The 16,790-nt window shown below is 44.9% G+C and overlaps 1 protein-coding gene across 1 annotated transcript; it reads right to left on the bottom strand.

Moving 5' to 3' along the window:
• Positions 1 to 2,365: 2,365 nt before the first annotated feature.
• Positions 2,366 to 14,128, bottom strand: LOC101171468 (NACHT, LRR and PYD domains-containing protein 3). Its single transcript, XM_023955034.1, has 9 exons — positions 13,932 to 14,128; positions 10,862 to 12,506; positions 7,828 to 8,172; positions 4,953 to 5,120; positions 4,695 to 4,865; positions 4,405 to 4,620; positions 4,149 to 4,322; positions 2,816 to 2,989; positions 2,366 to 2,725 (listed from the first exon to the last, which is right to left on the bottom strand). Exons 1-9 carry the CDS (start codon positions 13,954 to 13,956, stop codon positions 2,710 to 2,712), a joined length of 2,934 nt encoding a protein of 977 aa, XP_023810802.1. The 5' UTR covers positions 13,957 to 14,128; the 3' UTR covers positions 2,366 to 2,709.
• Positions 14,129 to 16,790: the final 2,662 nt, after the last annotated feature.

The raw sequence follows: 16,790 nt of genomic DNA, 5'->3' as shown, positions 1-16,790 counted from the left end.
CAATTATTATTTTCATCAGTCGTTCAGAGATGAGTTCCCATCATGGAAGATGTTTCCAGGATGTTCAATAATCTGTACTGTACTAAATCAAACCGTCACCAGAAACTAATGTAACCACAAATCTGCCCCAGCGAAGAACACAAAACTTCCACCAGCTCTTCATTAACTATTAATGAATCACTGAGCAAATGCTGCCCCCTACAGCGCTGAGGGAGAAACTGCATCTGTGGGATCCGATCAGAGCAGAAAATCCTGAAAACGTTTTTAGTTCAGCTGCAAAAAAATGTCCTCCAGATGAGAAAACGTGAACGACAAGGTGAGATATCCTGAGTGGGCGTGGCTTGCTCTGCAGAGGTTTTTTTTATGACAAACATTTCTTGTAAATGATGCATGAAGTTAAATCATTTCAATTCACATCACTGTTTACTGACTTATTATTTAAGTCTCCAGACATTTGTCCTTTAATTTAAGGGTTACACAGTAATAACACTGATGTTTTGCTGATATTTAAACTTCCGTTTAGATTTTTTATTTACAAAACATCAAGCTCCTCCTATTTTAGTGATGACGAATGGGTAGATTAATGTTTTCTAAACTGCAGGTTTGAAGTCCGTCTCTCAGTTTCTCCACTTGAACGCGTTGCAGAAAGTTTTCATATCAGCTGAAGCTAATGATCATCTTTTTATGGAATATTCTGCTAATATTGTCTCATATCTACCAAAATGTCAAAAAATAATGTGATAAACATCAATGCGGTGGTTTACCTACAAAAACAGAACAGATGAAGTGATCCTTTATGGATCATTTCTGCATCAATCTGGTCTTATAAAAAGTTTTGTTCTTCAGCAGAACAACCTGCAGGGTTTATTATTTCCACATCCAGCCTCCAGAATTTCATTTTCTCTGTCAAATGTTTTACGTTTTGCATGAGGAGGCTATGAAACGGAAATGACATCTACAGCTGACCGCGTTAGCGAACAGGTGCCTTCTCTCTCTCTCTCTCTGTGGTACAAAAATCTTTTACTTTTCCAGAAAACTGATTTGTTTTTAATTTTCTGTTTTTTTAAACCATTTACCTTTTTAAGACTTGATGTAAAGCAGGTCATTGCCTCAATAAGTTTTGTTTCCTGTTTTGTTTAATTTATTTGATGTCCACATAGTTACACGTTAGTAATAATCTCAGATGGAGAAAGCCTGTAATGTTACAAAAATGCAAGTTTTTTTCCCTCTCACATCAATAAAGGATCTTCTGAATAAAGCTTCTCGCCTCTGTTGTTTCTGGAGCAAAAAGGCCATTTTAATGAATTTACTGCACAGGGAGCTCAGTTAACCCTTGTGCTATCCTAGGCACTTTAACGTTGGGAGTTGGGTCATCTAGACCCACTAGCCCTTGTGCTATCTTAGATGACCCCACCCTTACATTGACGTGTTATCCCTACCATGACAAAGGTGGATAAATGTGGAAAGATTTCATGTAATCCATGGACACCAGTGAAGATCACAAATCATTGAAAAAAAAGGTTCAGCGCACTGTCTAGTGGGTCTAGATGACCCAACTCCCAATGTTAAAGTGCCTAGGATAGCACAAGGGTTATATATTTGTTCCTGATAATTTTTTAAGAGGAGGCCATATTTTTTTCTTTTATTTTTTCCTTTGACTTTATCTCTAGCGTAGCTGAAATGTTTTTTTTTTAGCTGACGAGGAAACGTCTTCAGCCGGTTTCCCGCTTCTTTTCTCAAATCAGCGTAGCTGCTGCTCATTACACCATCAGCCAGTGAGCAGTTCAAAAGCGGTCGGAAATTTCGCTAGCCACTCCAGTGTGACAGTTTACAAAGCATCAGGCGATGCAAAAAAAAAAAAAAAAAAAAACTAGGAACAAATGAGACGGTTTTTTAGCGCTTTTCTACCTACAAGGACAAAGTGCTTTACAGTCACAGACCCATTCACCCAGTCACACACTGGTGGTGGCTCCGCTACCAAACATAGGCGCCCGCCTTCCACCAGAGACACTTCGACTCTGGTGGAAGGCGGGAATCGAACCAGCAATCTTACGATCATGGGTTGACCTCCCTACCGCTGCACCACAAGGTTCTGTACTTGAAAGCCTGTGTCTCTGTGACAAATCACTGTTTTATCTTTTTAGTAGTTTGCATTCCTTTTTTAACTTCTCCTTCTCCGCACTACAAAGATTCAACACATCCCAACAGCAGTCAGACTATTCAACAACAGGACTGTTGAAACTGCTACTGTTATTTATTGCCTTATTTAGTAAAACGTCTCACGAACAGCCGTTGTTCATGATATGCAGTAACGACGTTTCGCCACTGGAGGGAGCTCCTGAGCGGCAAAAAGGACGTAAAACTGGCCCCAAAAATTTGCTGCATTTTATTGAACAAACTTTGCAAAAGGTTCACATTTGTTTGACATAGAAAATTGGCTAAAAATGTATTTACAAGTATTATAAACAAACTAAAAAGACATTCAAAGCAACCAAATAAACAAACACCAAAAAACGGTTTTGCCATCCAATCAAAGTTCTTCTTTAATCATTTTGTTTTTGTTACAGATTTTTTGTATTAATCTGCTCATCGGAATTTGTTTCTGAAGAATAAAATGATTAAAAAAAATTAAAAACAAACCCTTGATGCATAAAAAAAAAAAAGTAGAAGTAGTTGTGATGAAGAAATCCAAAATGTTTTTCTGGTCCTTTAATCCACAGTCACACTGTAAAATCAGACAAACAAGACATCATTAATCTAAATAAATAGGAATAAATTCAGCAGTAGGAACTGCACTCTTCACAAATCCACTCACTCGATCATCTCCAGCGCATATTTCTGGTTCTTGATGAGCTCCAAAAGCCCCTCGACGTCAGAGTCCTCGATGCTGTTCCCCATCAGGTGCAGCTCGGCCAGATATTGCGGGTTGGACTTCAAGGCAGCAACCAGGAACGTGACGCTCTTGGAGGTGAGCTGGCAGCACCTCAGGCTGGACAGGAGCACAGATACACCGTCAGGCGTGTGAGGGCCTTTAGCCCAACACGTCAGCCGCTTCGCTTTGAGATATTTTTGGCCTCCAGTGTTTTGATTAATAAAAGGTTTGCTGCTGCGTGTGAAGCTCCAACAGAGACAGCAAAAACACATGAGTTTTAGAGAGTCCGTGCTAAACGTTCAGTTTGTTTTATTTTTTATTTAGGACGTTACTATGTGGAGCTTTAGTCCCAACTGCCCCTCCAGGTGGATCTGGTCTGTCTGGCAGCAAACCTGTGTGGGGCGTGTAGGTGACCCACACGAAATAACCATCTGGAGACCGCTCAGTACGTCTGTGGAGGGAAAATGTTTCTGCACATTTTTTTTCAAAGTGAAAACTCCTGACGACAGGTTGCACAATCACCTAAACAAGACGCCGGGGTAACGTAGGTGAGCCGCTGGATTTTTTGTTGCCCCAAACCCTGTAGAGTGTTCAAGGAGCCCGTTAGTGCTGTTGGTGGGAAAAGTGCGCGCTCCTCTTGATTAGTGTGGCATAAGGGGGCCGTCCGCCAGCCTCTCCCATACCTCCTAGGTGCAACATGCGAATACTTCCCAACATGACACACACGACAACCATATGTTCCATTTTTGTAACCTTCCTTAAGGTGGCCAAACGACCTCCAAGACACACCTGCGGTCACCTAAAGATGAGCCGCTCCCACGGACCCGGACACCCGATAACCTGCAGCAGCCCTACAGGCCAAAGCTCTTACAGCGGGATCCTGGCAACTGACAGTTTGAGTTTTCGCCGCTCCATCGTTGACAAACTCAGATTTGTCAACCAACCTACAGTAAAAGTTTGCGACTTTTCCGGACAACAGGAAACACAATAGTTATGGTTACGATACGGCCTTGAAGCCGCTGCCTGATTGAAGCATAATTCCTGTCTGTTAAGGCTCACAGTAAGGAGTCTGTGAGGTGGGCGTGGTCTAAGGGATGCCAAGCCCCACCCACTTCCAGGAGTAGGTGCACATTTTTTTCAAAAGCACGTCAAAGCACCAGGCTTCTGTCATGTGACCTTTGTAGAGGTCTTGGTGACGCGATTTCAGCAGAACTGGATCAACTCAGCAGGACCAGAACAGAGGAAGGATGAACGGATGTCTTGGTGACCAACTCACGCCAGACTGGTGAGGGTACAGCTCCGACTCTTCAGCCCCACGCAGAGCTTTTTCACGCCGCGGTCTTGGAGCTCGTTTCCGGACAGGTCCAGCTCGCTGATCCTACTGTCGCTGGACGCCAGTCCGGACGCCAGTTCGTCACAGCACTCGTCGCTCAGGCAGCAGTGACTCAGGCTGCAACGACAACAAGATGCTGCAGAGAAGGATGCAGGCCAGGAAAAAAAAAAAAACGGATTCATTTAGAAACGGGAATCACTTCAGCGTCCTGAGGTAGATGAGGGATTTCGTCAGGCCTGCGGCGATGGCTTTTCCTCCTTTATCTTCCAGACAGTTCATGCTGAGGTCCAGTTCAATCAGCTGCAGTCTCGACCACTCCAGATGATGCATGGCCCCCTGGGGGAACTGCATGACCGAACACAGCACCTTGGTGAGCTGTGAGCAGCCCTTGGCGTTGATCCAGCACCTGGAGACCCTGAAATCACAGCAGACAGCGCTAGCATCGGGGATTTCACCCGCTGGTCTCAGACAGATGAAGGCGTCCCGTACTTGAGCTGAGTCAGCGTGGCCCATTTGCGGATGCCCTCGCAGAGGAGCTGGAATCCCTTGTCGCTCAGAGGGTTGTTGCTCAGGTTGAGCTCCCACAGAACGCTGGACTCCAAGCCCAGAGCTTCTCCGATGCCGCCGCAGCTCAGCCGGGTGAGTTCGCAGTGGTTCATCCTGACGGACCAAGCAGGAGACGCCGGTCAGCTGATCATCATCATCATCATCATCTCGGCTCACGGAGCCCAAAAGCTCCACACTCACTCCAGCTTGTGCAGCTTTGACAGGTCGAACTTCTTGGAGAGCTGGACGGCTCCTTCGTCTCTGATGGGGTTGATGCTCAGGTCCAGATACTTCAGGAAGGACGGGTTCTCCTGCAGAGCCGAGGCCAGGTGAGCGCAGCCCTGTGGCTCGATGTGGCACTGCGACAGTCTGCCAGAGAACAAGCAGACAGAGGTGGGACTATAACATGAGTTTTTTGTTGATGTGGGTTTTTTTTATTTCCTGCTGCAACTTATATTCCAGCTACCAAAAGTCTGAAAAATACGGTCAACAAAAGAGTCCAGAGCTCTGAACAGCTGAGGCAAAATACAAACCTTGAAAGAAAACGTCTTTAGTTGAAGACTCATCCCAATCCTAAAACTATCAGAATCAAATCCATCCCTTCAGATCCCACCACAACATGTTAACCTTAAAACCTCAAAGCCAGCTTCCTACATGCTGACAATGTCTTTACTCTAAACTTTTTCATTAACAATCTAATTGTTCAAGTTTGATATAAGAAATAATCTTTTTGTGACAATCATTACCAAAAACTGGACCTTTGGTAGTAATCAGAGTACTAGCTATGTCAAAGATTAGAAACTAATCTGATTACTTTAAAGGTTTTCATGTTGAGTATTTCAGTTTTATTCCTATATTTATGTCCCGTAGCCGTCCTGGACTGTTTTGGCGGGTTTTCTGTCTGACTGCGAACATTTGACCTTTGACCCCCCATCCCATCCCACGCAAGCTCAAAAACACACAATCATTCGTACACAGCCGGAACCCAAAATCATGACATGACATGTCAAGAATATCCAAAGGAAGTTATGAAATTATTATGGGATGGCCACAGGGCCCACGGCTTGGCGGTCATATTGTGGCAAAGTGTAAAAGAGAAAAGCTTTGTTTGAGCGATCTTCACCACGTTTCACGCACACACACACACACACACACACACACGCACGCACGCACGCACGCACGCACGCACGCACGCACGCACGCACACACACACACACACACACACACACACACACACACACACACACACACACACACACACACACACACACACACACACACACACACACACACACACACACCCACACACACACACACACACACACACACACACACACACACACACACACAAACACTAAGGCTACGTTCACACTGCAGGCTGAAATGACCCAATTCCGAATTTTTTGCCCCTAAGCCAATTCCGATCTTTTCATGACAGTCTGAATGACACAGATCCGATCTTTTCAATTGCGACCCAGGCCCCGTGGGTTTGCCGTCCTGATTCCGAATCGTAGCCGATCTTTTCAATTGCGACCGCCGTCTGACCGGCCAGGCGACTTGATTCCGAACTGTACGTCATCGACACGCAACAAACGTCATCATTTTTCGTTGAAGTAGGCGGGAACGAGAACGTAAACATCAACCATGGTGGACGATGCTGCTGAGACCAGTCAGTGGAAGGGAAGCGAGGTCACCGATTGGATTAATATTTGGGGTGATCGCTCTTTTCAGGCCAAACTCCAGGGCTCTTATCGCAACTGGGCGGTTTTTGAAAAAAATTCCAGATAAATGGCAGAGCTTGGTGTTGAACCTTTCCCGCGATAACTTTTTTTTCTTTCTCCCCTTTGACCGTGCTCAAGCGCGGGGGACCCGAGGCGATCCTCCTCCTCCTCCCTGTTCTGATCCTTAGATTCTCCAGAACGAGTTAATAAAGAGTCCATAGCATTTATTCTGGGGGAAACCTTCTTTTATTACCGTCCTCCGTAACACACAACATGAATGCGCGCCCACACTGCCCCCCCCTATTCTCTATCGCGGCACGCGCTTGCACACACACACGCGGGCGCGCGGCCCCAACACATACACATTCCTCTTCCACAACAGTGGGTACAGACGATCCCGACTCCATTGCCTTCTTAAAATGAGAAGATTGTAATTGTGCTGCTCCTTTGTGAAAATAAATTTATTATTACAAAAAGAGCTCTGCTTTTGACAACACTGTTGTTGACATCCATTGTTAACGTTTGCTCCGCAAACAACAAGTGACGTCGTTCACCGTTGAGTATTCTTCTGGCTTCTGCGCATGCGGGTCTCGTTTGGGTCGTGTCACGGTCACACTGGAGATCACAAAAGTTCGGATTTACTTGGAAATGTGAACGGTCTAGCAAACAAATCAGATTTTTTCAAAAAATCCGAATTGAGCATTAAGCCCTGCAGTGTGAACGTAGCCTAAGTTCAGGTCTACAACCAAAGTTTCATTGACCTTTGACCTGGTAGAGCCTGCCACCTTGGATTTGAAAAAAAATCCCTGTTACTTGGTCATCTACACATTTAAACTCCTCCTCCTTTCATCCATCGCCTGCTAGCTCCTCGAACATCGTTGGGAAGCTATTTGGGAAAAATCCTGAACGGCGTTGGCGTGGCGAGCTCACAGAAGCTACCAGAACATTGTGAAAATGTAATCCACGAGTCGTCGTCTTAAGCTGAAGAAAATTTCATGACATACAACATGAACATTTTAGAAATGTGGGCGAGGTTAACAAAAAACCTCCGTTGCCAAGGAAATCCCAAAGTTTCCGTTGGACGACTGTTTTAAAATGTACATAGATCTGTTCATGACCTCAAGGCGTTCTTAACATGAACAGGAAAGCCGCCATAGCTGCTTAGCAGGTAAGAAGGGGGCAATGGGGGGGCAGCGAGGACAGGTAGCGCCTGCGGGCCATTCAGCGTCGCCCGCTGTTTTTCTAAATTAATAATTAAAAACAACTTTAAAGCAAAACATCTGTGTGGAAACTGCAACTTCAGAAAAATGAAAAACACGTCAAATAAAGGAGTTTTCTAGTTTCTCCAATCTCACCTCAGACCTTCTAAGCGGCAGCTTGGGTCCCTCAGTCCACACGCGAGGTTCTGCAGGCCCCGGTCTCCAATGTCGTTACAGCTCAGGTCCAGCTCCAGCAGCTTCGGCGCTCGCTTCATGGCCGCCGACAGATACTTACAGGCTCGGGCGCCCAGGCCGCAGCCCTGCAGACGCAGGTATTTCAGCCTGCTGCTCGGGTCGCTCAGTCCCTCCGCCAGCACTTTCACGCCCTCGTCGGTGATGCTGTTGTAGCCCAGGTCCAGCCCTCTCAGGTGCGACTCCCCCATGCTCAGCACGGACCCCAGGGCGGGACAACACCTGTCCGTCAGGTTAGAGAACCGCAGCCTGGAAGACGGTTCAGGTCGTTTACAAACATCGTCTGAGCTCGTCGTCAAGGAGACGCCTACCCAAACGCACAGTTAACCCTTTGTAGTACACACGTGCACGTAGACCCACACATCAACACATTGTAACTACACATAGCACTGACATGCAGTAACACACTTTAACCCACAGCAACAACAAACTGTAGAAAAATGAAGTAACAACACACAACAACAGAACTGAGTTGTCAGAATGTGTTGCTACAGTGTGTTGCTACAGTGTGTTGTTGCAGTGTGTTGTCGCAGTGTGTTGTTGCAGTGTGTTGTTGCAGTGTGTGGTTACAGTGTGTTGCTACAGTGCGTTCCTACAGTGTGTTGCTGCAGTGTGTGGTTACAGTGTGTTGTTACAGTGTGTTGTTACAGTGTGTGGCTACAGTGTGTGGCTACAGTGTGTGGTTACAGTGTGTGGCTACAGTGTGTTGTTACAGTGTGTTGTTACAGTGTGTTGTTACAGTGTGTTGTTACAGTGTGTTGTTACAGTGTGTTGTTACAGTGTGTTGTTACAGTGTGTGGCTACAGTGTGTGGCTACATTGTGTGGTTACAGTGTGTGGCTACAGTGTGTTGTTACAGTGTGTGGCTACAGTGTGTGGCTACAGTGTGTGGTTACAGTGTGTGGCTACAGTGTGTTGTTACAGTGTGTTGTTACAGTGTGTGGCTACAATGTGTTGTTACAGTGTGTTGTTACAGTGTGTGGTTACAGTGTGTGGTTACAGTGTGTGGCTACAGTGTGTTGTTACAGTGTGTTGTTACAGTGTGTGGCTACAGTGTGTGGTTACAGTGTGTGGCTTCAGTGTGTTGTTACAGTGTGTGGCTACAGTGTGTGGCTACAGTGTGTGGCTACAGTGTGTGGCTTCAGTGTGTTGTTACAGTGTTTTGCTACAGTGTGTGGTTACAGTGTGTGGTTACAGTGTGTTGTTACAGTGTGTGGCTACAATGTGTTGTTACAGTGTGTTGTTACAGTGTGTGGCTACAATGTGTTGTTACAGTGTGTTGTTACAGTGTGTTGTTACAGTGTGTGGTTACAGTGTGTGGCTACAGTGTGTTGTTACAGTGTGTGGCTACAGTGTGTGGCTACAGTGTGTGGTTACAGTGTGTTGTTACAGTGTGTGGCTACAATGTGTTGTTACAGTGTGTTGTTACAGTGTGTGGCTACAATGTGTTGTTACAGTGTGTTGTTACAGTGTGTGGTTACAGTGTGTGGTTACAGTGTGTGGTTACAGTGTGTGGCTACAGTGTGTTGTTACAGTGTGTGGCTACAGTGTGTGGCTACAGTGTGTGGCTACAGTGTGTGGCTACAGTGTGTGGCTACAGTGTGTGGCTACAGTGTGTGGTTACAGTGTGTTGTTACAGTGTTTTGTTACAGTGTTTTGCTACAGTGTGTGGTTACAGTGTGTGGCTACAGTGTGTGGCTACAGTGTGTGGTTACAGTGTGTGGCTTCAGTGTGTTGTTACAGTGTTTTGCTACAGTGTGTGGCTACAGTGTGTGGCTACAGTGTGTGGCTACAGTGTGTGGCTACAGTGTGTGGCTTCAGTGTGTTGTTACAGTGTTTTGCTACAGTGTGTGGTTACAGTGTGTGGCTTCGGTGTGTGGCTACAGTGTGTGGCTTCAGTGTGTTGTTACAGTGTTTTGCTACAGTGTGTGGCTACAGTGTGTGGCTACAGTGTGTGGCTACAGTGTGTGGCTACAGCGTGTGGTTACAGTGTGTTGTTACAGTGTTTTGCTACAGTGTGTGGCTACAGTGTGTGGCTACAGTGTGTGGTTACAGTGTGTGGCTACAGTGTGTGGTTACAGTGTGTGGCTTCAGTGTGTTGTTACAGTGTTTTGCTACAGTGTGTGGTTACAGTGTGTGGCTACAGTGTGTGGCTACAGTGTGTGGCTACAGTGTGTGGTTACAGTGTGTGGCTACAGTGTGTGGCTACAGTGTGTGGCTACAGTGTGTGGCTACAGTGTGTTGTTACAGTGTATGGTTACAGTGTATGGTTACAGTGTGTTGTTACAGTGTATGGTTACAGTGTGTGGTTACAGTGTGTGGCTACAGTGTGTGGCTACAGTGTGTGGCTACAGTGTATGGTTACAGTGTGTTGTTACAGTGTGTGGTTACAGTGTGTGGCTACAGTGTGTGGCTACAGTGTGTGGCTACAGTGTGTGGTTACAGTGTGTGGCTACAGTGTGTGGCTACAGTGTGTGGCTACAGTGTGTGGCTACAGTGTGTGGCTACAGTGTGTGGCTACAGTGTGTTGTTACAGTGTGTTGTTACAGTGTGTTGTTACAGTGTATGGTTACAGTGTGTTGTTACAGTGTATGGTTACAGTGTGTGGTTACAGTGTGTGGCTTCAGTGTTTTGCTACAGTGTTTTGCTACAGTGTGTGGTTACAGTGTTTTGCTACATTGTGTTGTCACGTGTTACTTTTGTTACCTTCAGTTGCCTACAGCCACAGCCAATCATCTGCCCTCCTATAAATCCCTCCACCTCCTCACTACACTCCATTTCTAGAGGATTATTTATTAATCTTCACATTTGTAAGACGCATAAAGTGTTATTTTGTGTTTTAAACTTCAGTCACGTTTCTTCTCATCTTTACAGGTTAATCCAGCATCTCCAGTATTGACAGACAGTCGGCTGTTCGTTCAGGCAGAGTGTCGACTTACGTGGCCGTCACAGATTTTAACATTTCCGGCAGCTGTTTGAGGAGCTTCTCGTCACATTTCTCTGCAGCGTCCAACTCAAAATGCTCCTGCAGCCCATCAATGATCCTGACGTTTCCCAGGGTGAGATTCCAATGCACCGCCGAGAAGTCTCCAATGGGACTGGAGAAGCCGTTATTCAGAAAGTCTTCGAACTCGCTCAGGAAAGCCCTGCTGTCGTACTCCCTCAGAGAAAGGAGCAGGCAGACGGAGCGATCGGACAGGGCGTACTCCAGGACCATCTTCTTCGTGTAGAGGAAGAACCTGTCGGACGGTTTCAGCAGGCGGCGCTCCTTAAGGAGGCCGAAGAAGAAGCGCACGTAGACGTCATACTTTCCAAGGGGATCGTGCACCGCCTCCTCCACCAACTTCTTGCAGAGGTCGGTGTGCAGGGACGGCTGCTTGGCCTCGATCTCGTCCAGCTTGCAGCTCGCGGCCAAGTACTCCTGAACGCTGAAGTGAGCGAAGCGGAACACCGAGGTGTTGTGGAGACCCCGCTCTTTCTTCAGCAGGAAGGGGTACTTTCTGGAAAAAGCCGACGCTTCCTCAACACCGATGCCCGTCTTCTGAAGGTCCTCCTCATACATGAGGTTTTCCTCTCCGAAGCGAAGCAGTGCCAAGTTCTTTAGTTTGGAAAGGGTTTCGGGGTGAGACGTCTTCTGCAGATTCAAAGCCTGAGTGTAGATCTGCGTCAGACTGAGAGGATACAACTTATGTCCGTCTTTTCCTTTAAGATGGGTCTTCAAAACATTTGCAGTGATCGTGCAAATGGGAGGAATCTGACAGAGTTGGTCCAGACTCTTCTGGAGCCTCATATGATCCATCACTCTGTCAGTCATTTTAGAGTCACCGATAATATCGAAGATGTGCTCCTTCCTCTGACTGATTGTAAAGCCCTCCAACTCTGTTTTTGCCAGCAGATGGCATTCAGGAATATGAGCGGCCCAGGAATACCGAGACGTCAGCCAGACGTGCGCTCTAGGAAGCAGGTTTCCCCTGATCAGATTGGTCACCAGCACGTCCACCGGAGCTGCTGTGGAAACGTCAGTCACAGGCGGACAGCTGAAGTCCAGCCGGCGTTTGGACTCGTTCAGCCCATCGAAGATGAACCACACTTTGGGGTGGTTTAGCCGCGAGCCGTCAATCTTCTTCAGCTCGGGGTAAAACGTCTGCAGGAGCTGAACGAGGCTCACTTTGTGCTTGATCAGGTTCAACTCCCAGAAGGCGAACGGCAGCAGGCAGGAAATGTCCGGCGTGCCGCGGTGCTCGGCCCACTCCACACAGCAGATCTGTACCAGCGTGCTTTTCCCGGATCCACCCACTCCGACGGTGAGGATCGTCTTTCTGCTGGCGCTGTGATAACAGTCGCACACAAACAAGTCAACGACCGGGCCGTAAACAAAGTCGCTCCGGATGAAAATGTTGGAAATGTTTAAGTAGAACTCGTGGTGGAGGAAACATTCTTCTGGGATCTCTTTCTTGAAGTCTCGATGGTTAACTCCTAACTCAAGGATTGGCTTGTTTTGAAATTCTTCTGTGAGTTTTCCATATTTGCGCTTGAGGGCGACGAAGAGACTTAGCTGCAGATCCATGACAGCTACAGGAGCGTCTGCAAAGAGGAGGGAAAGTACGTGAAAAGCAAACACCAGAGGACGATGCGAGTTCTGTGGAAATGATGTAAAGACTAAAATATACGTCTGCTGATGGAGGCTAAACCTACCACTAAAAATTCCACATGCTACTCCGTTTTTTTATTTTTTATTATGTAGCACAAATGATGACTTGGAAACTAAACTAAATTCTGTAAAATTTGTTGATAAATTTTACAAATCAGGTCTGATGCTATAACCAATGTAGTTCAGACCAGACCTGCACAATGAATCAAGAATGTATCGTTATTTAATATTAACTTGTGCAAAACATGCTTCACAAAAGACGGCACAAACATACTTATGGCAGCTTAAAGTATTAAAAAAACAAAAAAATAATAATAAATCTAACAAATCCCTCGACACACATCAGTGAAGACCTTTGATGTTGAGGGCTGCCTCCTACGTAAAAGTGAACTATAATAAAATCACGTTGACTTTTATTTAAAAAAAACTAGTTATTAGTTATAGTTGTTCTTTGTTTTACCATTTGTTAATTTATCGCAATTCATATAATCATCGTGTTATTGATCAAAAAGGCGGCACATTACAAGTTTTCTTCATCATGCAGCCTTAGTTCAGACTGAAATGTTAAAATAATTGATATAGTAAAACATGTTAACTTCTCTACAATGAGAGGCAAAAGTAGTAGAAAATGGTTAAATGCAGCCAGAAAAAAAATAATAGAACATTATATTAGATGTAGAAATATAGGGGAATATTTTAAAATGGCAAAAAAAAAAAATTCTGTTTTTAAAATAAATTCTAAACCTTATGCTACATTCTATTTAAATTGAAGAGCTTTTTTAAGCACTCGAAAAAAATAGCAATGTCAAAAAAGCTTCATAAAGTAGAAAATGTGCAAAAAAATTTATTTTTTTCAAAAGAAACAAGTTAAATGCTGAACCGGAAGTTAGCCAAAATATACTAAACAAGCTTTTTAAAGTGGTTAGTGAGGACATTATTGAATTATACCAATATTTAATGTTTTGTCTACAAAAGCCTTAACAGCGTTTTATCTAGGAAGTGAAAATGGTAATGTTTTATGTAATGAAAAAGTTCAAGTGTTTCGTAGCTGTAGGAAGAAAATCTGTTATTTTGGTGGTTTTAATTTGAATCTGAAGCATCGTTTAACTTGACGTCACATCCGGAAATACGTTTCGTTTGAAAGAAAAAAAAACTAAATTTCAAATTATATACAAATAAAAGTCATTTATTATTTTAAAAAATGTCTACATGAAACAATGAAAGATCTATATCTTAAACAAAGCAGGCGGAAATTTAAAACTGTGAGTAAATATTAAGCTAAATCTCGTACAAACGGAATTACAAATGCCGCGTGAGGTTCTCCAATAACGAAACCTAAACTTTATAAACAAACTTACCGGAAAAGAAAACGGCGGAATTCATCACCAGGCGCCGCTGATATCATCCAGCTTTGGAAGGGCAAAGAATCGGGAAAAGGTTTTCAGTCGAACCGCCGAATTTTGTACAAAAAACTATTCAGATTGGAGAGCAGGCTGAGGAAGAGGGCTGCCCCGACGCCACCACATCCCCTCCCTGCCGTCCCGGCGCGAGCTTTAGCCCCGCCTTTAACCCTTGTGCTATCTTAGATGACCCCACCCTTACTTTGACGTGTTCTCCCTACCAGGACAAAGGTGGATAAAGGTGGAAAGATTTCATATAATCCATGGACACCAGTGAAGATCACAAATCATTGAAGAAAAAAGGTTCAGCGCACTGTCTAGTGGGTCTAGATGACCCAACTCCCAATGTTAAAGTGCTTAGGATAGCACAAGGGTTAAAGCAATCTTAGTAATTAGAGATTTACCTTTGACTTTGTAAACTTAAAAAAAAAAACTATTTCTAATTCATATCCGTTCATAATAGTGAAACCACCAAGAAAAGAGAAAAGCATCCATGAATTTGAAGGCAGAAAAGGATTGTGATTGGTCGAGAAGAAAAGATGGGCCCTTTAGCTATTGGTTCAGACTGAAGGCCTAATTTATGATTGATGTGTAGAGTGAAAAACAGCAACCCACTCTACGAGGACGCAAAGTGGATCGTCCCTATTGAAAATGTATGAAAGCTTCTCTAAACTTTAAATACCCGCTCAGGTTAAAATTGTGTTTTTGGTGTTTCGAACATGTTCTTGTTGCATTTTTACAAATAAAGTTTGATTCAATTTGATTTGATTTGATTTGTCTCATGATGGAGGACATGTAAAAAAAAATTAAGATTGCAACTGCATTACTGAGTATTTCCTTATTGAAATCAGTGTGAATTAGAAGCAGACGAAAAGTTTTGTGTAAAAAATCCTGCAGGTGTGCCGTTGCAGCTACTGCAACAATGTCACAAGCTCTTAGCTCTGCTCCATTCTGATGCATCCATGTACGTCATCATTCTTTTTCGTCTAGTCTAAGCTAGCATCTGGCTCAAAACTATATCGCTGCATAGCTCCAATACTGCTCGCTATTTTTGTAATGTTAGTTTGGGATTGAGACGGACTGTAAGCAAGTGGGAGTGAGAGTAAACAGATGGATGATGGGAAGTAACAGTTGGCTTACTTCCCCTCAACAGTCCCGCCCACACCTCTTTGGTGAATTTCTAATGAACTCCTGCAGCTCTGCAGAAACTATGTCCTAAAAAACGACACAGGTTTTAAATAGATCAAAAGACGATTGGAGTGGCACTTTAATTACAACCTTCAGGGCTCCAGACTGCGAGCAATTGGTCGCATTTTGCGACCAAAATTTGAGAGTGAGCGACTGAATTTTACATCCAGTCGCACATGTGCTACCAGTAAATATGCCTCCCCCACCCTTCGTATTTTTTATACATTAAACGTGGAAGGGGCACGTCAATGATCAATGAAATAATCAATGAGACGCAAGCCCACACGCAGGCAGACACACACACTCGCGCACATACTCATGAAACGCGAGCACGTACAGTCTCGCGTGATGCCTGTGTGTGAGGCGGCCACTGCGTGTGAGAAGAATAGGGAAAGCCACTGTGAGTGGCTAAAATGCGTGTAGGGGGAGGGGCCTAGAGATAATCGAGCGCGCGTAAACATCTGTGGGAAGGAAACTGAGACAAATATCACAACCTGATATGTGCGTCTGAGCTATGAGTAAGTGAACTATTGATTCATTCTTCCGACCTGCGGCTAGTGTACCAGTGCCAGAGTGTACAGCAGGGGTCTCAAACTCGCGGCCCGCAGGCTATTTGCGGCCCCCAAGATGATATTTTGCGGTCCCCGCCTTAATATGAAGGTTTAATGTTACTGCAGCCCGCCAGTTTGTATGAATGACACTTTTACATTGTCGTGCGCGGAGCTGACCAACCAATCAGTGGGGTAAATGTCTGTTGGGGGCGTGACAATGACAGGGCTTGAAAACAGGACACCTGACAGCCTCCTCCCCGGACCACACTAAGGAGTTCCTTACTTTCCTTTAGAACGTATTTATTCGCTCGTAATTTTCTAAATACATGCAGTCCGTGCTGAACTTTTCTGTGGGTCACACAGACCCGGAGGAAGGTTTAGGCTTTGGTTACGGTTACGGCGGCGCATCAAACGGGTTTCGGGAGCACACCGCGGGAGACGGGTCAGCTGAGGAGAATAAATGTCCCACACCTACATGCGTGACAGCTAACGGGGCTTGAACTTTAAACACGCTCGAGCGAAAACAACATTAGTTTTAGACTCACTGGGGAAAATGCAACGATAGACGTGTTTGAGATGAACCGGCGCCGCGCCTGGATCATTTGGGGACACCAGGCGGGGGGCTGTGAGATGAAAGCGAATCTGCAGCAAGATTGAAGGAGAACAGGAAATTGGAGTTGTCCTTAACATTCAATTTAGTTTTAATATTCTTCTCCCGCTTAGTATGATAAGTGTTATGATTATTTGAATGTTTTGTGATGTATGTAGCCTTTTTTAATGAATTGGTATTTTAAATTATTTTAATTAATCACTCCACTACAAAAACCATCAGGACACATGTCCCATAATGCATTGTTTTGTAGTCTGTAGGGCAGCTTTCAGTCAGTTCAGTTTCCAGCTGTGTCCGGGTAAGTTTGCCCCTTGCTCCCACCCCTTTCTCGCGATATTATTGTGATGATTGACAGTTGATGTTGGAGCAAAAACATAAATATATGTCACACACCAGGTGATCTGCGCAGCGTTGAGTTCACCTGGGTGATCTCAAACACGCTTATTGTGCATCTTGGCTGCACCTATT

This window comes from Oryzias latipes, chromosome 1 (assembly GCF_002234675.1).
Source record: "Oryzias latipes chromosome 1, ASM223467v1".
In the NCBI taxonomy this organism is placed as follows: Eukaryota; Metazoa; Chordata; class Actinopteri; order Beloniformes; family Adrianichthyidae; genus Oryzias; species Oryzias latipes.
This window is presented reverse-complemented; position numbering and strand designations above follow the sequence as displayed.